This window comes from Microtus pennsylvanicus, chromosome 9 (genome assembly GCF_037038515.1).
Source record: "Microtus pennsylvanicus isolate mMicPen1 chromosome 9, mMicPen1.hap1, whole genome shotgun sequence".
Lineage (NCBI taxonomy): Eukaryota > Metazoa > Chordata > Mammalia > Rodentia > Cricetidae > Microtus > Microtus pennsylvanicus.
Window position 1 is genome coordinate 43380060 of NC_134587.1, and position 26768 is coordinate 43406827.

At 50.2% G+C, this 26768-nt stretch overlaps 1 protein-coding gene across 1 annotated transcript in view; it reads right to left on the minus strand.

Annotated features, from left to right (window-relative positions):
- Window positions 1-2897: 2897 nt before the first annotated feature.
- The window catches only part of Cfap77 (cilia and flagella associated protein 77), a 123587-nt gene continuing 99716 nt past the window's right edge, over window positions 2898-26768 (minus strand). The window contains exon 6 of the mRNA XM_075984455.1: window positions 2898-3425. Coding sequence (XP_075840570.1) covers window positions 3303-3425 — 123 coding nt within the window. The 3' untranslated portion in view covers window positions 2898-3302. The remainder of the gene's footprint in view (window positions 3426-26768) is intronic.

A 26768-nucleotide genomic window follows, 5' to 3' on the forward strand; every position in this document is an offset into this window, starting at 1 on the left:
ATGCTGGCTTCATGCTCTTAGCCCAGTTTGCCGTCTCTGTGGCCGACACACACACCCCAGCCGCCCAAGCACCCTCACCCCTGTCTCTGGCTCACCTCTGCATCTCCACCCTGCTTGGAGACTCAGGATGGCTTCAATCAAGTGAGTCAGGAGACTTGTTTCCCTCTGGGAGTGAGAATAGGGCTCAAGCTCATAGGTGGTGTAGGGTCTTTCACAGACTTACTGAGCCAGGGTCCCAAGCAGTCAGTATGTAGCTGCTAATGGACTGTAGCCGTGTGTGTGTGTGTGTGTGTGTGTGTGTGTGTGTGTGTATGTACTGTGTGTTTATAGGTATGTATGTGGAGCATGTACCAGTGTAGAAGTCTACTCAGATTGGGGTACAGAACCCTCCAGGCCCTGGGGATCTCCGATCAGTGGCCACTGTGCAGACAGGCCTGAACACCTACCAGGTGACCCATAGGATTTGGCTCTGGGGTCTGAGGTCCCTGATGGCAGCGGTGGCGTCCCTCTGGAGGGAAGACAGACAGTGAGCCAGAGTGGGGTCCTCTGCTGCAGAGAATTCACACAGGTGAGTGTGAATTTACCTGGGGCTGTGCAAGGAGGAGCTCGGGTAAGATATGAAAGACAAGGACTAGGCAGGTGACAGTGTGGACCTCAAGTGCAGCAGGCAGGGCAGAAAACAGCTCTAAGCCTGAGGCAGAAGCTAGCAGGCCCATAGGGGAATGAGAAGGGGCCAGAGGTGGGAGGTGACTCAGGGAAGGGCTCAGGTAGAAAGTGACGGCAATGGAACATCCCGCTGGACCTTGGCTTTTCCTTCAGAAGCTACAGAACTTGAAAGCCTGCTCCAGAGCATGGCTTCAGAGGAGCTAGGAGGCTGAGGCCAGCAGCCGGTAGGAGCTTTCTGAACTTCTCTGAGTTGGGATGCAACTCAGGTGGAGGGAGTGGAGAGAGACAGAGACAGTGACAGAGAGAGAGGGTTACTGCTGTGTGGAGGGAGGGAGGGAGGGAGAGAGAGAGAGAGAAGGCTGCTGTTATGTTATGTGGAAGGAGAGAGAGAGACACGGGGAGGGGGAGAAGGCTGCTAATGTGGAGGGAGTGGAGGTGGGAGAGAGAGAAGGCTGCTGAGGAGGGAGGGGAGAGATAGAGAGAAAGCTGCCGAGGCTCCGGTTTTGCAGACAACATCCGCAGGATCCAGGTGAATCATAGTCACGTATCTTTCTTTTTTCTTCCTTTCTTTTTCTTGTATTTGTTTTTTTCAAGACAGGGTGTCACTATGTTGCCCTGGCTGCCCTGGAATTCACTCTGTAGACCAGGCTGGCCTCGAACTCACAGAGATCCTCCTGCCTCTGCCTCCCTAGTGCTGGTATTAAAGATGTGTACTACTATACCCAGTTTTTCTTTTCTTTTTTTGTGGGGTGTGTGTGTTTTTTTTTCAAGACAAGATTTCTTTGTGTAGCCCTGGCTGTACTGGAACTCACTCTGTAGACCAGGCTGGCCTCGAACTCACAGAGATCCTCCTGCCTCTGCCTCCCAAGTGCTGGAATTAAAGGCATGCACCACCACCACCTGGCTTCTTCTTTTTTTTTCTAAGATTGTGTTCCGCGGAGCCCAGGCTGTCCTTGAACTTACAACATAACCTTATTCTGGATATGTTCCTCTACACCTGTTTTAAGCCATGCTGGGGATGGGACTCAGGGTTTTGTATATGCTGGGCAAGCGCTCTACGGACTGAACTACACCTCGGAAGCTGTGCTGAATTAGATGTGAGAGAAAAGGGACCTGAGCCAAGGAAGGTTTGAGCTTCAGCAGCTGGGTGCATTGTGTCACTTCTGACGTGTGAAGACAGAGGCAGAAGCAGGTTTGGGGAAAACAGAGTGTTCTGTATATTTGGGGTTGGTTAGGGGTGAACAAATGTCAGACTCCCAATTCAGGCACCAGGCAGGCAGGGGCACAGCTGAGTCCTGAGAGCTTCAAATTGCCTAGGGGTCTATGGTGATTTAAATAGGAAAGGCTCCCAGAGGCTCACACATTTGAGTGCTTGGTCACCAGGGAGTGGTACTACCTGAGAGGGATTAGGAGGCGTGGCCTTGTTGAAGGAAGTGTGTCACTGGGGGTGGGTTTGGGGTACTCAAGTACTCAAGCCATGGTCAGTGTCTTTTTCTTCCTGCTGTCTGCAGACCCAGATGCAGAACTCTCAGCTCCTTCTCCAGCACCATGTCTGCCTGCGTGCCATCATGACAATGAACTAAACCTCTGAACTGTAAGCCAGCCCCAACTAAATACTTTTCTTTATAAGAGATGTGTGGTCATGGCGTCTCTTCCCGGCAATAGAACGCTGACCAGGACAGGCTCTTAGAGCCCCCAAACCAGCCTGTCTGAAAAGAGGGCTCTGTGGGCATGCTGTGGAGGTTGGCATACCTTGAAAGTCTCTGTGTAGCAAGGCCTACATCTGAAGTTAGTTCTCTTCTCTTTACAGTTTGCTTTCAAATAAAGACTCTAAGGCGAAGAGAGCAAGTCATCTTTTGTGTTTAAAATAAACCAGTTTGTAATTTGTGGGGGGGAGACACCGGGGAAAGATGAGATTCAGGTACAGAGATATTCCATTGCTGGAGTCACCCCCCCCCACACACCCACCATCCCTAGCCCTGCACAAGGGAAGAAGTCCATGCTAGTCTGTGTGATTGACAGGGCCACAGCACTGAGGGCGGGGGCTGGCCCTGAGTAATGAACTACAGACTCTTCCTGCTGCCGGGGTCCCAGAGAGAGAATCCCACCATGTTGAGACCCCAGACATCCCCAGAAGGGCAATTAAAACTCATGTTTGGAATACAAAAGGAGGGCTTTCAAAGCTTGCCAGGGGTATACTTTCTGTAGGAAAAACACAAGGCCTTCTTGGTACCTTCTGACAGGGCTGTGAAACTGATTCATAGCCTGGATATATTTATTTTTATTTTAAAACTTCCTTGTAATTTTGGTTTATGTTGTAAACTAAGGCTTGTGAAGCAGAGTGGGTCTCCTGGAAGAGGAGAAAGGGGGAAAGAGGAGAGGAGGAAGTGGAAGAGAGTGAGGAGGAAGATGGAGCTCCCTAGGCAGAGGGAAATTGGGGGGTAAGACAAAACAGAAAGGGTTGGGGGCTCGGGGTTATTATAAAAAAGATAAGTAGCCTAAGACATGAATTTGAGGTCCCTGTGACAAAAAGCTGGGTCAAAATATGGGTGTGTCTTCCTGGAATTTGGGGGACAAAGTAAGTTCTTTGGGGATTTTTCTACTGCATTGAGGAGGCTCCCCTGTGTGTGGGGGGGCTAGGGGTGGGTATAGTTGCCCATCCTCAGGGTGCCCTGGCGCACGGCATGTTCTTCCCGGTGGGCCTTAAGAGCTCGCTGGCGATCAGCCTCCGTGGGGAATGTAGCAAGATGGGGACCCACCTGTGGACAGAGGGGAAGGACAGATGCTTGAGACTCAGTCATCTCAGACCGTCCTGGTCTCCCCCATCCCCCCTCAAGACTCAATCCCAGAGCAATAATGGAAGCAGCTGTGAAAGGGGAGGCAGGACAGTGCCAGCCCTCACTCTGGGCCTGAAGGAGACAGCGCAAAGGCAGCAGCGACCATGGCTGCCAGGTGGTAGCTTGTAGGTTCTTTCCAGCTTATTGCTAGGGGAGATATATGTCTGATAGATGTCACCCAACAGTGACAGGAGTTGACATTACTAACTTGTGGTAACTTTCACATGGTGAGCTTCTACCATTTAAACCCCGCTCCAAGAAGGGCCAGAGAGACGGCTCAGGGAGTTAAGGCACTTGCTGCCAAGCCTGAGTTCCATCCCAAGGACATACATGATGGGACCTAAGAACTGGTTCCAGCAAGCTCCTCCACAGGCCCACTGTACATGTGCTGACAAACACACACACACACACACACACACACACACACACACACCATTCTTTCCCCAAGGGGACAATCTCATTTCTCCTCTCCTAATTGGACAAGACCCTCAAGAGTACCAGAGCCAGAGTGCAAAGACATGTCGCCTTACAGTGCAGGACAATAACAAACAGAAGGCATGGGAGGGCTGAGCATGTGGCTCAGTGCTTGCCTACCATTCTAGATGCCCTGGGTTTCATTCCTGGCACCAAATAGAACTCAGTCTATAATCCCAGTACTTGAGAGGCAAAGGTAGAGAAATCAGAAATTCAAGACCTTCCTCAGCTACACGATGATTTTAAAGATAACCTAGGCTTCGTGAGATTGTGTCTTTTTTAAAAAATATTTATTTCTTATGTATACAATATTCTGTCTGTATGTCTGCAGGCCAGAAGAGGGCACCAGACCTCATTACAGATGGTTGTGAGCCACCATGTGGTTGCTGGGAATTGAACTCAGGAACTTTGGAAGAGCAGGCAATTCCCTTAACCTCTGAGCCATCTCTCCAGCCCTGAGACTGTGTCTTGTCTCAAAGCAAAACAAAACAAAATAAATGTAGAAGGGAGACAAATTGAAGAAATGTCAACTTCCACACTTAAGACCCTGTCATGGGTCACTGGGGTGTAGCTCAGGCAGAGAGTGCTGGCTTGTGCAAAGCTCTGGGTTCAAAACCAAGGAGGGGGCGCTGCAGAGAAGCCTCAGCAGTCAAGAGCACTGGCTGCTCTTGCAGAGAGCTTTAGTTTAGTTCCCAGCACCCACGTTAGCTCACAATGACCTGCAGCTACAGTCTCAGGGGCTCCAACACTCTCTTCTGGCCTTCTTGTGTACCAGGCATATACATGGTACACAGGCATACATACAGGCAAAGCACTCATATGCATTAAAAATAAAAATTTTAAATCTAAAACCAAACGGAGGCAGGATTTGATGCCACCAGCTGCTCAGCTCGCACTTGCCTCCCTGGAAGCAGTGGCAAGCTGAGAAGCTGCCTCCTCTTCTTCAGGGACTGCTTAGTTCCAAAGGCAGGGCGACCCACCCACCAGTGCGAAGTCCCCAACGTGGTGTTCCTCCTTGAGATACCCCCAGGGCAGGAAGAGCGTAGGCTCTAGCTGTCCACTGATAACTCCTGTGTGTCCACTCCCCCTCTCATTCATTCCTAGCGATTGAACGCAGCTCTGGGGAAGACAGAGGAGCATAACAGTGATCAAGGAAGACTCAGCTCTGCCCTTCTGGAACTGACAGCCCTGCAGGAGAGCAAGTGGCTCCCCAGCAACTTCCAGGCTATTTCTCACGGCCAGCGAGGGCGGGTGGATACAGTGATAAGAGCCTAAACCCAAAGCTTGGTGGGTTCAGAGGAGAGGGCCTGGAGAAGAGACTTGGGGAGAGCCAGAAGGATGTGCAGGGCTTTTGTTGGCAAAGCCAGAGCATGCCCAGCTCAGCTACATCTCAAGCTCAAAATGGGATGGGGTGCCTCGAGTAGAGGACCAACACAGTTGGGTACTGTCAGCGTTGGCGGCTTCAAGATATGCAGGGCCTCAGACATGAGGTCCTCATCGAGAACCCAAGCCAGTGTCAGCCTTGGGTTAGAAGCTTCTCTGTGTGTGCACTGGTACCTGCAGAAGCCAGAAGAGTTTGTCAGATCCTCTGGAGCTGGAGTTACAGGTGGTTATGACTGGGGACTGAACCTGGGTCCTCTTAAAGAAGAGCAAGCTCAAGGACTGGAGAGATGGCTCAGAGGTTAAGAGCACCGACTGCTCTTCCAGAGGTTCTGAGTTCAATTCCCAGCAACCGCATGGTGGCTCACAGTCTCTGTAATGAGATCTCATCTGTAATGAGATCTGATGCCCTCTTCTAACATTGTCTATGTATAAATAAATAAATCATAAATAAAAAAAAGAAGAGCAAGCTCTCTTAACTGCTGACTCATCTCTTCCTCTCCAGCCCCTCCTCCTAATTTTTTTGTGACAGAGTCTCCTGCTACACCGAGAGTTCACCAATTAGCTAGACCAGGGGTCTGCCTACCTCTGAAGCATCCCCTGCCCGAGGCCAGGGTGACAGACGTCCCCCACCACAGCTGGCTTCTATACAGTGGTTCTGGGAATGCAGACTCAGTCCTTACACTTGGCAGCAGGCACGTCCCTAGCTGAGCTGCCTCAGCATCATCTCACAGCCATGATGCAGCAAGAGGTGAGAGAAAGGAACCAGCAAGGAGATGACATATTAGACAGAAAGAAGGAGAAGAAAGAACTTAGTGGGGGAGTCTCTGGCTTGGTGCCCAACGTTCAAGGAAACCAGCCCTCAGAGCAGAGCTGGATCCAGGGCTGGCCCCACAGGGAACTGATGCCAGAGAAACCCTTTGCTTCCAAAAGACAGCTGAAGCTTCTCGGTATGGTGGTTCGGTGAGTCTCCAGGCCTTGAGCACCCAGCTGAGGGGTGACTCATTCTTAGGTCTCCCCATGTCCACAAGGCATTGTGAGCACAGGAGCTCTGTCCCTAGTGACTGCTTATCAGTCGATTTGGCCTTTTAAAATATAAGCAGTTTATTCCTAAGTGTTTCCATGATAGTAATAACTTATGCACTGTTTTGCAAAATGCTTAACATTATGCAGAATAACTTTCCATGTTGTTATAATGTCACCGTAAAATATAATTTCCTTTCTTCTAAGAAGAGTGTTCTGTGGAGTATGGTGGCATATTCCTATAATTCCAGATGCTGGGTAGGCTGAGGTGGAAGGAGTACAGACCTGAGGCCAGCTGGAAAATTAATGAAACATTGTTTTTATTATTGTTGTTGTTAAAATATTTATTTACTCTTATTTTATGTGTATGAGTGCCTTGCTTGCACGTTATGTGCATCGTGTGCATGTAGTACCGGTGGAGGCCAGAAGAGGGTGTCAGACCCCCTTGAACACAAGCTATAGGCTGTTGTGAGCTGACATGTGGGTGTTGGGAACTGAAACCTGGACTTCTGCAAAAACAGCAAGTACTTTTAGTTTTTAAAATTATTATTTATGTATGTATGTGGGTTTTTGCTTACATGCATGTCTGTGCACCACATGCATGTGCCTGGTGCCCTTAGAAGTTAGAAGAGGGCGTTGGATCTCCGGAACTGGAGTTACAGAGCTGCCATGTGAATTCTGGAACTGACCTTGGGTTTGCTGGAAGAGCAGCAACTGCTCTCACCTGCTGAGCCATCCCTCCAACATCTAAACTTTGCATTAAAATAAATAAATACAGGTGATGAGATGGGTAAAGGGTAAGGCACCCGCTGCCAAGCCTAATGACCTGAGTTCCAACCTGGGGACCCCTCCCCCCAGAAAGGTGGAAGGGGAGAGCCCACCTCACAAAGTTCTCCTCTGAGCTCCACACACATCTCCATCAGACGCATACATGCAATAATAAAATGGAAAACTCACGTGGCTTCTTAACACCGAAAAATTAATTTTTTTTGATTTTTCGAGACAGGGTTTCTCTGTAGCTTTTTGGTTCCTGTCCTGGAACTAGCTCTTGTAGACCAGGCTGGCCTCGAACTCCCAGAGATCTGCCTGTCTCTGCCTCCCGAGTGCTGGGATTAAAGGCGTGCGCCACCACCGCCCGGCTCGAAAAATTAAATTTTGAAAGAAAAAAAAAAGATGTGGGCATTGCTGGGCACATATAATCCAGCACTCAGGCGGCGGCAGCAGGAGGATAGAGTTCCAGGCCAGCCAGGATAGAGGATAGCTTCCTCGGTGGCTCTCCACTTCAGTTTTTGATGCAGGGCATCTCCCTGACCCTGTGGCTCACCATTTCGGGTAGGCGGGCGTGCCAGGGAGCTCTGAGGATCCACCCTTCTCCACCTCCCCAGCAATGGGGTTACAAGCACCTGCCGCCACACCTGGCTTCTTCATGTGTGTCCTGGGATTCCAACACGGTACTCAGCTTGTTCACCAAGTTCTTTAGCCACTGAGACATCTATCTCCCCAGCCTAGAATAGTGTTTTTGTTGGTTGGTTGGTTTTTACATTGTGTGTGTGAGTGAGTGAGTGAGTGTGTGTGTATGTGTGTGTGAGTGTGTGTGTATGAGTGTGTGTGTGAGTGTGTGTGTGTATGAGTGTGTGTGTGTGAGTGTGTGTGTATGTGTGTGAGTGTGTGTGTGTGTGCGTGTGTGTGTGAGTGTGAGTGAGTGAGTGTGTGTGTATGTGTGTGTGAGTGTGTGTGTGAGTGTGTGTGTGTGAGTGTGTGTGTATGTGTGTGTGAGTGTGTGTATGAGTGTGTGTGTGAGTGTGTGTATGAGTGTGTGTGTGTGAGTGTGTGTGTGTATGTGTGTGTGTGAGTGTGTGTGTGTGTGAGTGTGTGTGTGAGTGAGTGTGTGTATGTGTGTGAGTGTGTGTGTGTGAGTGTGTACAGATGCGTGTGCCGTGTGCGGTGAGGATGGAGATGACAGAACAGCCTGAGTGTGGGTCCTTAGGGGCTTCCCACATTTTGTTTGCTGCAGGGTCTGTCACTGCTCTGGAATTCCCCCACAGAGGCCAGGCCAGGTGACTCCAGGTTCCAGGGGGTCTGCCTATCTCTGCCTATCTTACCATCACCTGGCTTTTATACATGAGTCTGGAGGTCTGAGGTAAATGCCTTTACCAGCCGAGCCATTTCCCCATCCCTGACAAAAAGATAAAGAGGAGGCCATGAAATGGCGGAGTAGAGGTTGTAATGCTGGGACCTTGGCCCAGAAATGCCAGGAGCCAGCAGAGCCTAGAGGAAGAGGCAAGATGGGTTCTCCCGTAGAGCCTCTGGAAGAAGTCTTTATCTTGCCTTTGGATTTTTCTTCTCCAGAATTGGGAGAGAATACATTTCTCTTGTTTAACCCCCAAGCTTGGGTTGATTTGTTATAGGAGCCTCAGAAAGTGAACACAGGCCTCAAGGCAGTCCTGGGCACTGCTGCAGGAGACAGATGCCCCACAGAGCTGTTCAGCTGATTCACGTACTACAGAGAAGCCCTGCTAGAAAGGTTCTTTTGTGGAGCCCTAGCGGATAACACAGTTGGTGTACTGAATCAGGAAGTCACCTGGGAAGAGACTCTCAGAAGGGATTGTCCAAATCAGTTTGGCCTGGGGGCTTGTCTGTGGGGGATAACTTGATGTGGGAAGACCCGGCCCACGATGGGCGGCACCATTCCCTAGGCAGGGGATCCTGACCTGTTCAAGTGTAGCGAGGGAGCTAAGTACTAACAAGCGTGTGCTCATTCCCTCTCTGCTCTTGACTGTGGATGTGACCAGCCTCAGGTTCTCACCCTAAACTCCCAGTGGTGGACTGTCACCTGGAGTTGTGACCTACCATTATTTCTCTCTTAAAATTGCTTTTGTCAGTGTGTTTGTTTGTTTGAGACAGGGTTTCTGTGTAGCTCTGGCTGTCCTAGAACTCTCTCTGTAGACCAGGCTGGCCTCAAACTCACAGAGATCCACTTGCCTCTGCCTCGGAGTACTGGGATTAAAGGCGTGTGCCACCACTGCCCAGCTTGTCCATGCATTTTATCACTGCAGCCGAATCAGATTTCCACAGTTGGTGAACTGTTTGCTTTTTGAGCATAAAGATCTGAGTTGGATTCCCAGCACCGACATGCAAAGCCAGGGGTCAGGGGACATGTTCATAATCCAACTCTAGAGAGCAAGAAACAGGATCTGGGGCTGACAATTTTGCCTGCTTGGTGAGCCCCAGCTCCCAGTTAGAGACTGTCTCGAGAGCGAAGGTGAATTGGGCTGGAGAGATGGCTCAACAGCTCTTGCAGAAGACCGTGAGTTTGGTTTCTAGCACCATATGGCAGTCCATAACCAACTGTAGCTCCAATTCCAGGGGATCCAATGTCCTTTGCTGGAATCCAAGGGCACAGCACACATGTGATACACTTACAGACAGGCAAAATACTCACATGCATAAAATAAGTATATATACTTATTATATATTTAATAAATGGAAACTGGAAAACCACAAACACCCCCACACAAAGACCTGTTTGCTTTGCAAACTCCATTTACCAAACAGTCCCACTGAAGCAGAAACATGTATCAAAGCATCATGCATCCATCTAGAATACATTTATTAAGCACTGTCTGCCGTGATAGTTAAACACACGTCTCTTTGCTGTTGGTTTTTTGTTTGTTTGTTTTGTTTTGTTTGGTCAGGGTCTCTCTACATAGCCCTGTCTTTCCTAGAACTTACTATGTAGACCAGGCTGGCCTCAATCTCATAGAGATTCACGTGCCTCTGCCTCCTGAGTGCTGGGATTAAGGTACGTGTCACACGTCTTACCAGTCATCAATCCAAGCTCCATTTGCCCTGGGCTTGCTGACTGGATGTGTGGGGTATAGGAAGCCCTTTTCAGGCATGCCTCACCTGCTGTGTCCTCAGTAGCACCAGGCTAGCCCTGGGCAAGCCACAGCACACCACTATAAGCCAGTAACTGCACTGGAAAAACCCACAAGGGGAGCTGGGGTGAGCAGGCACCTGTAGTCCCAGGGTTCCTTAAGGCGTGGCCTTCTTTCACCACGAGGCCTGGCCCTGGAGAAGTGTTTAAACAGGGGGGACCCAATAGAGAGAGGAGTGGGTGGATAAAAAGGACCTCAGGTGGCCAGTGAAGGTGGACCTGGGAAAACTGGGAGGGGAAGGTAGGCTCTAGAAGGGAAATAATGTCCGTAGAAGGAGGAGTTATGTATACCTCCTGGCCTTGGGTCGCCTGAGGAGTGAGGCTCAAGGGATCTGCTTAGTGGCCAGCCTGGTGACTCACCTAGAAGCCAGCTCCATAGGCCTCTAGAAAGTGAATGGGTGCTGGGGTGTGGCTCAGCTGGTAGAGGGCTTGCCTAGTGTGACTGAGGTTCTAGGTTCTCCAGCTTGCATAAACTGGGCCTGACGGCACACTCCTGTAAATCCTAGCTCTGGGAGGCAGAGGCAGAAGGGCCAGAGGTTCAAAGTGGGCTTTTGGGGTTAAGCTCTTGTCTTTTTCAATGGCTTCCCTCACAAAGGAGCCACTTGCCTCCCCATTAAGCATCAGCCTGAGCTCCCCTGCATGGGCATGACCCTGAGACCCTGTGGAGTCAATGGTGAAGAGCGCTGGAGTAAGGAATTCCTTCTGAGATGCTTCTAAATTAAGCCATCTGCAGTCTGTCTCCGCCTGGAGCTAAGAAACTGGAATGGCTCTGGCAGGAGACGGCTTTGCCGAATGAAGTTCTGAGCCACTCTGAGGTCAATGCAGGTAAATAAGAGGCCTTGGCATGCATGGTTCACTAGCTGCACGGGAACTGGCGAACCGGTAACCCTACCCCTGGTCAACAGAGGTGAGGCCCTGCTTAAAGGCAGGGCACCACACACATCTAAAAATGGGCCTGAGAGTCTGTGCTCCAGTGCCTATAGAGGAAGGCAGGACAAGCCCTGCCCACTCTGCCCAGGGACACAGTTGCTAAGCGCACAATTGCCGAATTACAGTTTACACCAGAGCTCTTAAATGAGATCTGGGACAGAGGACTCTAACTTTATGAGGGTGGGTAAAGTCTCTAGAGAGGATGAGGAACATTGCCCTTGGGAAGGAAGAAGAGAAATGGCCCAGACAGGAGGGATGAACCTAAAGTCTGACGTGGGAGGAATTTGGGCAAATTAAAGAAAATGAAAGCAAACGTGTGTGGCCTGGGTCAGCGAGTCGACGCAGGGAGCTGATGGCAGACACCAGGGTAGATCTGTCCCCAGCGTGTTTAGGGATCACCATCCCCTCACAGGCAAGGCCCTTTGTTCTCTACAGCAGGATCGAATAAAAGATTCCCAGGAATTCGGGGCTGGCAGAGACTGCAGGCAGCCACTCTGGGGAACAGGTTCCACACTTGTGTGGTTGATGTCCCTATAGTTTTGCCCTGGGCTTCACTGTCTTGGTTCTTCCTGCTTCTGCGAGTCAACAGCTGTTCTCCCCAGTTTCTCTGGTTGTCTGCCTGGCCAATCACCCTTTGATCGGAATGTTTTCCTACCGCCAGGGCTCTGCCAGCATCAGCAATTTGCCTCTAAATCTCTTTTAGTTCCTCTTGCAAATTTTGACTTTTTTATTTATTCCCTTTTTATTTATTCATTTGTTTTGTTTTGTTTTGATGTACTGACCACAGTTTCCCCTCCCTCCTCTCCTCCCAGCCCTCCCATCCACTCCTCCTCCCTTTCTCTTCAGGCTTCCCATGGATATCAGTCAGCCATGGTAGATCGAGCTGCAGTGAGTCTAGGTACCAAGTCTTCTATTAAGGCTGGATGAGAAAACATAATAGGAAGAAAGAGTCCCAAAAGTAGACAACAGTCAGAGACAGCCCCTGCTCCCACTGTTAGGAGACCCACAAGGAGACAAGCTACACAACTGTAGCACATATACTATTCCTTTTTCCCCCTCCCTGAGACAGAGTTTCTCTGTGTAACAGCTCTGGCTGTCCCGGAACTAGATCTGTAGACCAGGTTGACCTCAAACTCACAGAGATCCACCTGCCTCTGCCTCCCAAGTGCTGGGATTAAAGGCGTGCGCCACCACTGCCCGGCTTACCATTTCCTTTTAAAAAGTGTTTTTTGAAAATACAATTGCATCCTCTTCTGCCTTGTCATTCTCTTTTAACCCCCTTCCCCCAATATCCAGCCCAAGCTAGCTTTGAACTAACGCTTGTAGCTGAGAATGACCCTGGACATCTGATCTTCCTGACTGTGCTTTCCAGGTTCAAGTCCAGGTGTGCACTGCCACACCTCACTTAAAACATCTCCCCCCTTGGAACAAGTCTATTCTGTGAGAGAGTACGTGGACTGGGATGGGGTGCCAGTGGAAGAGACTTGTAAGCAGAGCCACATAGATGAGGTAGATAGAGCTGGCCAGGGAAAGGGATGTGCGCCCTGTGGTGGTGGAAGAAATGAGCAGGCAGCTGCCAGAGTGGAGGGACATGGGATCTGGAAGTGACATACAGAGAGGAGGACACCACTCCAGGCCCATCGGATCATAATAGCAGTGTCTGGTATTAAGTGCAGGAATGTTTGGTGGTTGGCTGCAGTGAGGAACACCTGCCATTCCAGCAACTGAGAAGCAGAGTCATAGCGAGGGTCTGAGACCAGCCTGTGCTGGCTAGTGAGACCCCACTGTGGCAAAAACGGAAGGCTGGCCAGATGGTGCATCAGCCAAGTGCTCGCTGCCCATGTGTGAGGACCTGGAGTCAGGTACCCAACAGCCACATAAAAGCCAGCTGTGCCTATAATCCCAACACTGGGGGAGTGGGCGTGGCAGATCCTGGGTGCTCATTGGCCAGCCAGTCTAGCTGGACTGGTGAGCCCTGGGTTCAGGGAGAGACAGTCTCAATCAGGTGAAAAGCAACAGAAGAAGCTGATCTCTGCCCTCCATGTGGGTGCACACACAGACACAGGAGAGTGTGCCTCCCCCAATACAACACACACAGACACAGGAGAGTGTGCCCCCCCAATACAACACACACAGACACAGGAGAGTGTGCCCCCCAATACAACACACACAGACACAGGAGAGTGTGCCCCTCCCAATACAACACACACAGACACAGGAGAGTGTGCCCCCCCATACAACACACACGGACACAGGAAAGTGTGCCCCCCCATACAACACACACGGACACAGGAAAGTGTGCCCCCCTCTGTACAACACATACAGACATGGGAGAGTGTGCCCTCCTCTGTACAACACACAGAGACACAGGAAAGTGTGCCTCCCACTGTACAACACACAGAGACACCGGAGAGTGTGCCCCCCCGTACAATACAACACAGACACAGGAGAATGTGCCTCCCCTCTGTACAACACACACAAACACAGGAGAGTATGCCCCCCTCTGTACAACACACACAAACACAGGAGAGTGTGCCCCCCGTACAATACACACAGACATAGGAGAGTGTGCCCCCCCAATACAACACACACAGACATACACACGTCACATGGGAACCTAGAGACTTCAGAATGTTCACTGAGAATTCTACATGAGGCAGCTTCAAGGGTGACATAGGATGAACACTGGAACCGAGAGCTCACCCCTTATGGGCCAGTGGAGCCTGACAGACAGAGGCAGTGGTACTCTCTTTGCCTAAGGGACACTGCAGAGGCTCCCCAGCATGGCAACCCTCATTGCTTACAGCTCTTTAAATCCCAGTGAGCTAAAATCAAATCAAGCCATGTCTTTAGCTCACCAGTGGGCCCCGTCCATATCGCACAGGCTGGGTGCCCAAGTAGCCACTGCAGTGGGCCAGGCTCCACGAACAGCCCCGCTCCAGATTTACCTGAATCAATTTGTAGACGCTTCGGAGCCACAAGGTTGTATGAAAATCATCACAGAAAGTGGCTACAGACCAGAGCACAGGCATGACGGCATTTACAGATCTATTTTTATCTTGTGTGTATGGGTGTGGCTTGTACGTGTGTCTGTGCACTGTGTGCATGCAGAGCTGGCAAAGGCCAGAAGAAAGTGTCAGATCCCTGGAACTGGAATTGTGAGCCACCATGTGGGTGCTGGGACTTGAACTCAGGTCTTCTGGAAGAGCGGCCAGTGCTCTTAAAGGCTGAGCCATCTCTCCAGCCCCACTTTTGTATAAAAAAACGGAAGATATATAAAGACACACAGTATCAGGTGGTGCGGACGATCTTTGGCTGCTGGGTGTACCTGCTCAAGGTCAAGGGCAGATGGGTGTTTCTTTCTCCTCCTCCTCTGCCTGCTCCATTTTTTTTTTTTTTAGTTTGAACCTCTGCTGCAGATGGGGAGTTTAAGCCGTCATAGTGGGGTCCTCTGGGAACCAGGGCAAGCAGGATTGGCGGCAAGCTTCAAAATTGTGTCTCACATTTGCCTGGACAACCGCGCCAGAATCGAAATGGGGCTGGGGTGGCAGTGGTGTGTGTGTGTGTGTGTGTGTGTGTGTGTACGTGCCCCTCCCACACTTGCAATGGCCAGGAAAACTCCAACCCGTAGCCATGCTGCTCACTCCTGGGCCAAGCAGCCTTTCCGCCAAGCCCACCAGACTCCCAGACTCCGACCCATGCCCACTGTTGGGTCCCCTGACACTTGGCTCCTCCTCCTTAGCCACGCACTGTCTCCAACTGTCTCCAAGCTTTCCGGAGACAGGTCTGAAGCCTGATAAGGCAAATGGAGGCTTGAAGGAGAAATAGCCAGCGTAGAAAAAAAGAAAGAGACTCTGCTGAAGAACTCAGGTGGGGGTTGGGGGGGGCGACAGCCACTGAGGTTTTGTTGAGATTTTAAGTGACAATTGCTCAGGTGACTGGGAGAAGGATCCCGCTGTAAAGATTGAGGGGCTGTCTGCTCTAATGAGAGGCACTTGAAAATTATGGATCAGTCCCAGGCCAGTCATTTCTGTCAAGTTCAGGGCAGCTGGAGGTCAGAGGCCCCAGCAGAACACTAGTCTGGGCAAGACCTCTGTGGCGAGCAGGCCAGAGCCTCCCCTGTGATGTAGCAGGCTGTGGTTTAAGTAATTAATGAGAACAATCTCTCCGGAGACATCTGGTCCCCTAAATTGTTATTCTGCTACTGGCTCCAAAAATAGACGGAGCAAGGACACCGAATCCGGTCCTCCCTGCTGACACACTCTGGGGCTTCAAAGAACATCCAACCGGGCTGTGCGGGCTGTGCGGGCTGTGCGAGCAAACTTCCTGTCTCCCAACAAGGGCTCGGCTCAGCCCGGAACCACACTAGTACTGACTCACAAGTAGAGATGGGTTGGGAGAGTAGCCGCCCTCACTTGACAGAAGAGGGAACTGAAGTGCAGAGAGCCAGGCACCAGCCTGAAGAGGTCCCACTCCTAAGTGGCAAAGTCATAATAGAAAGCCGGGTCTGTGTCTCCGTGTCTGCTGACTCACTAGGCCAGGTGAAATCACGGGCAACTGGGCCTTTGAAAAGGAGACTCGGGGGCCAAAGAGATGATTCAGTCAGTAAAGTGCTTGCCAACATGAGACTCGAATTCAACCCCCAGCACCCACCCATGAGTTGGGTGTGGCAACACTCCCCTGTAATCCCGGCACTGGGGAGGCAGAGACAGGCAGATCCCCGGAGTTCACTGGCCAGGCTGTCTGTCAAAATCAGTGAGCTCCAGGTACAGGAGAGACGATTCCTCAAATTAAGTGGAGGGCAATGAGATGCCTCTGCAGGGAGAGGGAGTTTGATCCCCATAACCCACGTAAAGATGGAAGGAGAGAATTGGCTCCACAAAGTGGTCCTCTGACCTCCACAATGGTCATGGCCCTCCCACCCACACATGTACATTGCATATGCACACGCACACGCACAATAATAAATGAATAAAATAGTTTTAGAAGAGTAGAGCTGGGGGGCTGGAGAGATGGCTCAGAGGTTAAGAGCATTACCTGCTCTTCCAAAGGTCCTGAGTTCAATTCCCAGCAACCACATGGTGGCTCACAACCATCTGTAATGAGGTCTGGTGCCCTCCTCTGGCCAGTAGGCATACATGCAGGCAGAATATTGTATACATAATAAATAGATAAATATTTTAAAAAAAGAGTAGAGCTGGAAAACTGAAAGGGGGCAGATGAAGAACGATCAAGGAAGACATCGATGCTGACCTCTAGCTTCCACATTCGTGTGCACACACGTGTCACACAAACAGAGGAGAGTCTACCAGGCTCTCTCTTGTATTAGCTAAGGCCAATCTGCAACAGACGAAAACAAAACCATGCGACACAGGCGTTCGATGTGGCCGCACATCAATACTTTGGCAGCCTCAGGCACAAGGTAGCAGCCTGTGTCTAAACTTGCCGCAGACTTTTAGGTCAGGATGCAATGCCACTCTGGAACATGAGGCCTACTGTATGAGATCTGAGGGCACACAGGACTCAGGGGTCAGCCAGCACCCTGCTCTGGCTTCCGCAGGACAGGGTCTGGACTTGCTCTTCAGACTCAAGGGAACTCTGTTCCATGTTCCAAGAGACTCAAAGGGCTTGGAAAATAGTTCAGACTCCACAGAACCCATGTGTTTTTGTTGTTTTTTTTCCCCATTGTTGTTGTTTGTTTGTTGTTGGTTTTTTTTAAGAGGGTAGTGTACACTCTTATACTCTCAGAAACGGGGAAGCAGGGACAGATATGTTCCTGGGACTTGCTAATTGCAGCCAAATCTGCAAGTTCTAGGCCAAGGAGAGATGCTACTTAAAAGAAAAGAGAACAGGAAGGCGGACAGTCCCTAAGGAACAGCACCATGGCTGTCCCCTGCCCTCTCCCAGCACTTGTGCGCTTGTGTGCACAGCCCCTTACAGACATGTACACACACAAGAGGGAGAGACCGGAGACCTGGCTATTCTCTTAGCAGCTCAAGTACAGAAACTGATTTTTAAGGCATATTTATAGGTTCTAAGCCATTGTCTTAGTCTCTCCCCATCCCCAAAGGCACATCCCGCCCAGTAACAGTCGCCTCCCAGCCTCTGAGGGCACCGTCAGCTTCCTGTTCCTGTGGACGAGTATGGCTTGCTGTTTATTCACCTGTGGGTCTTGGTGATGGCATTTATCTCCTGGTGTGATGTTTTCAAACTCTGTCCAGGTTGGAGGACAGACATACCTCCTTTCTCATGACGGAGTCACACTTCTTTGCATGGACGGTTCCTCTCCTTGTGTGTTAACAGATGGATGCTTGAGTTGCTCCCATCATCCACTTACTTACTTACTATCATGGCTGCTGTTAAGGACTGCCTTATGGGTGTTTGTACAAGTGTGTGTGTGTCTTTGTGTGGCTCGGTGTTTTCATATCTCTTGGGTGCACATAAGAAGTGAGCTGCTCTGCCCTCTGGGACTCTGGTTAAGGTTCTAGCAAACTGCCAAAGTAGTTTTGCAAGGTGGGATGGGGCATTTTTATTTCCACCGGCAACATGTGGGTGCTCTGAGTTCTTTCCAGTCTTGGCCACACATATTGTCTCATTCATTACAGCCATGCTTATGGGTGAAAGGGCAGTTCATTGGGGCTTTGACTTACATTTCCCTAGTGGGCAGTGATGCTGGGCACCTTGTGTGCTGATTGGCAGTCTTGGATGGCATCTTCAGACAGTGTCTGTTCAGATCATTTGCTCCTGTTGAGTTTGGGGCGTTTATCTCTTTATTATTGAGTTGCCGTGTATCCTCATACATCCGTAGGTGCAAGTCTCAGACAAGACGTGATTTGCTGGTCCATAACTCCCCACACAGCCAAGGATGGGCTTGGACTTCCGATCTCCAGTGTGGATTCATAGGTCCTCCCTAGCCCAATTTTTGTTATCTTGTATTTTTGGTTGTGAGCCTAGCCTTTAACGGCTGAGCCATCCCTCCAGGCCAATTTTTGTTATCTTGACAGTAATATTGGAGTGATTTTTTTTTCAGTTTTGGTGAAGTCCTGTTTATTTGTTTTTCTTTTGTGGTATATATGATGTGGTTGGTGTTTTTATTTTATTTTTGTTTTGTTTTGTTTTGCTTTGTTTTCTTCAAGACAGGATTTCTCTGTGCAGTCTTGGCTGTCCTGGAGCTTGTTCTGTAGATCAGACTGGCTTCAGACTCAGAGATCCAACTGCCTCTGCTTCAAATGCTAGGATTAAAGGTATGCGCCACCACTGTCCAGTGTAGTGAGTTATATTTTATTTCCTTTTGCATGAAGAATCAGCTTGATGGGACATTAAAAGAAAGAATTTAGGACTACCACTACTTAAGAGATATGTTTAAATGGCTCCTCACAGCATCCCCCAAGGCAGCAAGGATGGATGTAGAGCCTTGCTCCTTAGGTAGTTCCCAGTCACCTTGGGAACAACCAGTGTGTGTGTGTGTGTGTGTGTGTGTGTGTGTGTGTGTGTGTGTGTAGAGGCACTCATCTCTCCATGGCAGGGTGAAACATAATGATCCAAGAGGCAGCAGAAAGCCAGCAGGGCCTGGAAAAGGCACAAATATGGACTCTCAAAGCCTTGTTAGTTACAGAACAGTCTTAGTTTGGTGTGGGTACCAGAATAAACCCAGGACCAATGCATGCTTTCATAACTATCTTAAAGGAGAATGGGGTGAGCTGTTTAAAATGTATGTGTGTGTATTTATCTATCTATCTATAGATGGAGATATAGATATAGATATAGAGAGATATGCCTTTAAAACTGTCATAGTCTTGAGCAGGTTTTGAGCAGGTGTGGAGAAGCTGTGGCCCTGCCCTTGTGAGGAAAGATTGAGTTCCCCTAAGGAGGTCTTAAATGCAGCCCCCAACCATCCTGATAGTCTTCCCACCCAGCATCTGTCCCACCCAGCATGGCTCTCTCTGGTGCCTCCACCATGGCTTCCTTCCATGTGAACCCCAGAAACACTCATCATCTTGGCCTTGCATCTTGCCTGCTCTTTGAAACACCTCAGCCCAGGAAGAATGTCACACTAGAAGATGCCACTTGAGTGGGGGATAAATGTGACACACAGAGAGACCCTTCTGTCCCCATCTCAAGACCCCCATATAACACACTCGTGCACACACACACACACACACACACACACACACACACACACACTAGCATACATGCTTGCACATACACCCTAGGATGCAAATGATAACCACCCACCCATCACTGTGAAGCTTGACAGAAAATAATGAGAAACACTAAATCTTTTATAAGGTCAACACTCGCCTTAGCCGAGCAGCTGTCAAACAAGAAAAGAATTTAGCGCTGGAGCCACGAAACTTCCATCGGCTCATTAAACCCAACAGGGCCCGGGCCTGGCGTGGCGGAGGAGACGAGGGGCCTTCCGTTTTGTGTCAGTAATTTGCGGTGGAGGAGGCAGAAGAAACAGCCAGCGCCAAAGGGGCCTGGGGGGCGACTGGGGAATCGTTAGCGCGCCAGGATCGGCCGCAGCTCCTAATTGGAAGCATTGGGCATTATCAACGGAGGATTTGCCTCAGCTCCCTGACAGCTCGTGGGCCCAAAATGATCGCCCACTTGTCAGCGTAAAAGACCATTAAAAACAAACCGTTTTGATTTAATTGGAGGCGGTGCACTGTGGGACCAGGTGAGGAGGCTCAGCAATCGGCTCACCCGGGCTGCACCCCTTTTCCCTCTGTGAGCTGGGCCAGGCCCACGAGTCATCGTGGGGTTTTTGTGTGTGCAGACTTTTCGTCTTTCAGAAACTGTCTGAGAAGGGAGTGAATGGGAGGCAGAGAGAGCTTCACAGCAGCAGCGAGGTCTCTTTTCAATGGGCCTGTCAATAAACACAGTGACAAGCTGAGTTGCTGAGAAGTGGGGGGTCCCCCTTTTCAGAGGCCACATGATAGGATCTGTTGGCTCTGTTCTGTTGCGGGGAGTGTCCCCATGCCTCCAGCCACAGGGGCATAGCCAACCAACATCAGTGGGATATGCCAGTGGGTATCCCAAATTCATCTGCAGTTTGTCCGCCCCTTCAGAATATCAGAACACAGAAGATCGTGTTCGCTTATCAGTGAGCAGCGAGGCTTTATCTCTGTCAGCTCAAGGAAGCTGGGGAGTTAAGAGAGGAGATGTCCTGGAAGAGACCTTTCTGAGGACCCCCTGTAAATGGGAAAGCTCCAGGGATCTGGGCTGTCTCAGCATTGTGCCCTGGGGAGAGAGCATGGTCAACAATCCTACATGGACCCTGTAAGCAGCACCTCACAGAAATACTGCCTTAGCACCCACTGGCTTCTGTGGCCAATGAAGGGAGCCTCACACAGAGGTAACCAGAGCATTTGTTAGGAGAGAATCTGGGAGCGGAGGCCCTGAAGCCAGGGCCCACACAGCGGCTGTGGGCTGTGGCGTGTTGACTCTCAGAACCACCTACACCACAGGCACTTCACAAACCCTACCTGGCTCTTGTCACTTCGCAGAGGAGAGGGGCATTTAATCTCACGCCATCTCACAAAGCACTGATCTCATTTATTGCTTCTAGCTTCTTCAACAAGACAACCCTCGCAGTGCTGGAGGCGTGTGCTAGGGAGAGCCAGGGAGGCTCTCAGCTGATCCCTTCTCAGACAACACTGCTCCTTTTGATAAAGGATCAAATGGGAGGAGACACTGGATCCCTGGTGAGCTTCAAACTCCAGAGCTTCAAATTTTGCTGCTGAATTTGGCCAATGGGGATTCCTTAATTACTTTCTCTGGAAATTTCCCTGGCAGTGCTTTCTCAGGTGGTTATCTGAACGCACGGTTCCTCGGTTGACGGAGTCTTTGATTTTATGCTGCAAATTAAGTCCTTTGCTGTCCCACTCAAATGGTGCCTCCCTGTATCTTACTAAGTATTCATATAGGCTGTTGAGCAGCTCCTGAAATACTGCTAGGGCGGCCAGGGCCACATTCAGACATTTGGTGCCCCAGCCTGCAGGTATGGGGCTTGATGTCGTTACATCCCATATAGGAATAATGATCAGGAAGACATTCTTAAAAGACCCCTGTCTTTTAAGAAGAATAGAAATTTTCTATGATATCTGATGCTAACCATGTCAAGTCACAAGTAGGAATATCAGAACAAAGTGTCCTCAACTAGGTAGGAAGAAGGTTGACACCATATTTTGGACAGTGTCCTGAGGAATTGTCAAGAGGTGGGACTCTGTTGAGGGTCTTGAGGGTAATTCTACCATTAAGTATGTTCAGTAGACATTGACCTGTTATTTGCTATATAATACAAAAGGATGGATGATGGATGGGTAGATACATGAACAAATGGATGGAAAGATGTACGGGAAGATGAATGAATACATAATGCATGGTAAATGGATGCCTAGACTCAAGCATGCATGGATGGATGAATGGATGCCTGGATACATGGATATATGAATGGGTGCCTGGATACATGGATGGATGATGAATGGATGCCTGGATATATGGATGGATGAATGGATGCCTGGATACGTGGATAGAAATGGATGCCTGGATACGTGGATAGATGAATGGATGCCTGGATACGTGGATGGATGAATGGATGTCTGGATACATGGATGGATGAATGGATGCCTGGATACGTGGATAGATGAATGGAAGCCTGGATACGTGGATAGATGAATGGATGCCTGGATACGTGGATGGATGAATGGATGCACGAATATGTGGATGGATGGATGGATGGATGGATGGATGGATGGATGGATGGATGGATGCCTGGATACGTGGATGGATGAATGGATGCCTGGATACATGGATGGATGAATGGATGCCTGGATATGTAGATGGACGAATGGATGCACGAATATGTGGATGGATGATGGATGGATGGATGCATGCATGCATGAATACATGGATGGATGATTGGATTTATAACATGGATGGATGAATGGATGTATGCATGCATAGATACATGGATACATGGGTGGATGAATGAATGTATAGACACATGGATAAATGATTGGATTTATGGATATATGGATTGATGAATGGATGCATGAGGAACCTGCAGTGAGACAACAGAACCCTTAGAAATTCATCTGCTTTGATTAATTTAAATTCTTTTTCTTAATTAAACTTTATTTATTTTCATTTTATGTGTATTCGTGTTTTGCCTGAATGTATGTGTGAGGATGCCAGATCCCCTGAAACTGGAGTTACAGACAGTTGTGAGCTACCATGTCAGTAGGGAATTGAACCCAGGTCCTTTGGAAGGGCAGTCAGTGCTCTTAGCTACTGAGCCATCTCTCCAGCTCCCTCAATTTAAATTCTAAGTGCAAGAAGCATTTCGTTTCCTCTAATGTCTGTACCCTGTCTTATTCCTGGTGATTTGAAGGCACACTGTGGGTTGTGTGTGAGGGGAATAAGATATTCCAGGATTGTGCAAAGTGTGGGTTGCGTGTGAGGGGAACAAGATATTCTGGGACTGTGCAAAACAGAGCCAGCCCGGAATGAAATTCAGGTGTTCTGGGGCTCCTGAGTTGAACACTTTCTAACTCTTGTTCAGGGTCTGCTATGCGGGACACAAAGGAAATCACAGCATCATGTCAGCCACACTTTTCCACAACAGGAGAGACAGCGCCAGCATTCCATGGGGAGGAATGTAGGCACTGAGGCAGATGAGCTGACTTCCAGCCGTGTGACCAGGAACCTGTCAGGGTCATGTGGTCCATCCGTCCTGTGGGGTCACTGTCAGGCTCATGGCTTGGCACCTGGTGCCCCGCATCAAAGGCAGGGTGACTGCCAGTATTACCATGAAGTGACACAGAGATCCAGCAGTCTCCTGAGCACTCTCCAGGAGATGCTCTCCCCACAGTGAGTGTGCTGGGGCATGTGACAAGCACCTTCAGGTACAGCTCTGTTCAGAAGTGTGTAGACATACAGTTCGAACTGACAAATCATGGCAAGGGCTAACGGCAGAGAAGACATTGCCGAAGGTCAGAGGTCACAGCCTGGGTGGTCCCCTATCGTTCCAAGGAGGGGCTCTTCCTTCCACACTCGGAGCTCTGCCCCTGAAAGCAGTCAAGAACCTGGCAGCTGTGGAAAAAGTAAGTGCCTTGGGAAATCTGCACAGCTGTCATGTTCAAGGGAGAGCCAGGGATCCAGGGGGCTTCAGAAGCCAGAAATATAACCAGGAGGTGGGAGGCAGAGGGAGACAGATTTGCACTGAACTTGGGAAGGAAGTTGCCAAGGACTGAGGGGCCCCTTCAAGTCACAGTAAAAGTGCTGTGGAACGGTACTGGAGGCAGGGCCTCTGGGAGGAGGCTAGGGTTTGATGAGGTCATGAACGGGAGCACCAGTGATGACACAGATGGCCATCTAAGGACCCCCATCTCTGCCCCCCGCTAGCCACATTTCTCATAGCTGGGCGCAGTAAGAAGGCATGCTTGTTGGAATCTGCCTGCGCAGCAGTCTGAATGCCAGAGAGCCACATGTGCTGCTGAGGCTGCCCAGCCTGGCCTACTCTGTAAGAGCAGCCCTGAGAGTCACTAGCAGGCCTGGTTCCCTTTGAGGGCACACTATGGAAACTCACCCACTCACCCTAGTAAATGCATAGCTCAAACTACCGAGCAGTGGCGCTGACCTCGACCCAGGGTGCTTCAATAACTGCTTGCCAAAAGTACAAGTCTGGAGGTTGCCCCACATCTGCTGGACTGGGCCCTGGGATTTGAGCCCAGGTGTAGCTCTGCTAGAGAGCACCCATGGGAGGAGATGACCAGGCCTAACATAGGCCAGAGATTGTGCTTCTGTGTGGCCGTCCTCTAGCCAAGCTTTGTGTGCGCTCACTCCTCCTGATGGCTGTGCTCACATTGCAGTGAGGTTGGCAGTCACGAGGTCCAGTTAGATTATAGAACTGGCTTGTGTCTTCTCAGCCCGCAGAGTCAACCATTTACCACAGCTGGTCTGCTTCCCACTTGGAAGAAAGCATCCTGAGTCTAGCATCGATGGCCTCTTTCCTCTTTAGCCTTGGGGCCAAACTGCAATTTAAAAGATGTCAGAGGGTTGTTTTTTTTTTTTTTTCCAAAAGTCTATGGCTTTCAGGGCAGTGGGAAGTAAGGTTTACAGCAAGGGCTTAAATCAGCTACAGCAGGGCTGGCCACGACCCTCTGGACACCCATCAAAGCCTTACTGCTGACTGCCTTTCCCTCTCCTCTTCCCCAGGCCCAGCAGTTAGCACCGCTGACCCCTGACCTCAGCTTCAGGCCCTTGGCCCTCATCAGCTCTTGCAGAGCCTGACCCTAGAGTCTCTGCTGGGCACCTTGCTGGCTCTAACTTGGGTGTGTGGCTGTAAGCCTGTGGGCCTTGGGTTCCCCATCACCAAGGCAGGGGACTCTTTCATGCCATTGGGTTACAGGGAGAGTGCCATGGAATGGGAGCATTCCCAGAGGCACCCAGGCTGGTACCTAGAAAGATCTTCGTATAGGTGGGGTCAAGGACATGGCTGCTACTGCATGCATCTGGGAACTTGATGTTCACTTACTTTTCCCCACTCTGCTTCCATCCTCAAGCCTTTGGCTAAACTTCCCACAATTGTTTCATTGCTCTAAAAAACCACCTCCCAGGATGCCTTGAGTAGAGCAAGGGAGGAGGCCATAGTGTGCCCTCTCCTCCCAGAATGCTCTTTGACCTCCTTGTAGATGTGTCTTCTCCATCAGAAGCTAGAGGAGGTGTGCTTGCTCTTGTAACAGCTGCGTCCATCTCACCGGCTTAAACACGGGTTTACCCTAAATCACGGAACACTAGTTACCTGCTAGAACCCACCGTGGGCGTCAAGCAGCTTAAAAGTCCATTTCACCAACCACTTTGGTGCTTGCTGACAGGAGATGACAAGTGGGATGTGGAGGAAGACATTTCAGAACGGGCAGACTCCACTCCGCATCACAGGCTCCTCCCTGAGTCCTCCTTAGCTCAGGGAAGGATTTTTTTTCCCTTGCCGATGGCCAAATGAGGTCATTGAGAAACTCAAGGTCTTCTTTCTTCCCCAAAGTCAGCACAAGATTGGAGGCTAGAAACTTGCACCTGGGCTGAACAGGAAGCTCAGCTTGCCTGGCACAAATGAAGCCCTGGGTTCAAGCTCCAGCACTGCAAACCAAGCATGGTGGGGCCACGAGGTAGAGGCAGGAGGATCAAGAGTTCAAGCCCCGGGGCCACAGAGACACTTCAGTGGTTAAGAGCACATAACGCTCTTATAGAAAGTCCAAATTAAGTTCTCAGTACCCACATCTGGCTCACGCCTGCTTGTAACTCCAGCCACAGAGATCTGATGTCTTTAGTCTCCGCAGGAACCTGCACTTACGTGTACATACATAATCACACAGACATACATATAATTAAAAATAAGTGCGTGAGGCCTGCCTTGGCTATACAGTGAGTTTGACACCAGCCTGGGATGCATGAGGCCCTGTCTCAAGGAAAAAGAAAAGAAACATAAATGCATATTAATAATGTTAAATAAGTTATCTGTATTTTGGTCAGTTTTCTTTCTTTTTTTCTAAGACAGGATCTCATATAGTTCTAGCTGCCTTAGAACTCACTCTGTAGACCAGGCTGGCCTTGAACTCACAGAGATTTGTCTGCCTCTGCCTCCTGAGTGCTGGGATTAAAGGTGTGCACCACCATGCCCAGCTTCTGGTTGGTTTTCAACATAAAATGTTTTCACACTCACTAGGAAAGAAGAACCTTCTGGGTTAAGCTGAAAATCCCCAAGGGGCTGGCAGGATTCAGGGGACCAGACTCTCAAGTGGCAGGACAGGGCCTGTGGGATGCCAGGACAGGGTCTGTGGGGTGCCAGGACAGGGCCTGTGGGATCCCAGGACAGGGTCTGTGGGGTGCCAGGACGGGGTCTGTGGGGTGCCAGGACGGGGTCTGTGGGGTGCCAGGACGGGGTCTGTGGGATGCCAGGACAGGGTCTGTGGGATCCCAGGACGGGGTCTGTGGGGTGCCAGGACGGGCTCTGTGGGACGCCAGGATAGGGCCTGTGGGATGCCAGGACAGGCTCTGTGGGACGCCAGGACAGGGCCTGTGGGATGCCAGCCTCAGCTCCCTCCTGGTGTCATTTTCTCCAGCACCATCGTGGCAGGCACTCCAAACATCTCTGCTGCCCCAGGTACCTGGCCACCACTGCCTCCTGTGCCCCAGCCCAGCTCTGTCTTCCTTTCCTGTCCCAGATCCGCCTGTTTGTGAACATCAATGTCACCCCTGAGCAGGAAACCCCAGAAAGTGTGATTATATGAAGTCCCTGCTCCTGTCCCCTCCTAGGCACCTCTTCTGCTGGGGTCTGTTTATAACGAGACAGCTGTTTGTAGGGAGGGTGGTCGGCTGCACCAGGCTTCAATCCTCCATCCTCTCCATCCTCCTGATTCCTCTTGTGAATGTCCCCTTTCTGCACTCGGTGCCCTTCCAGGTGACATCGATGATTCTTACTCCAACTTGAGAGTGACAGGATCCTTAAAATATACCAT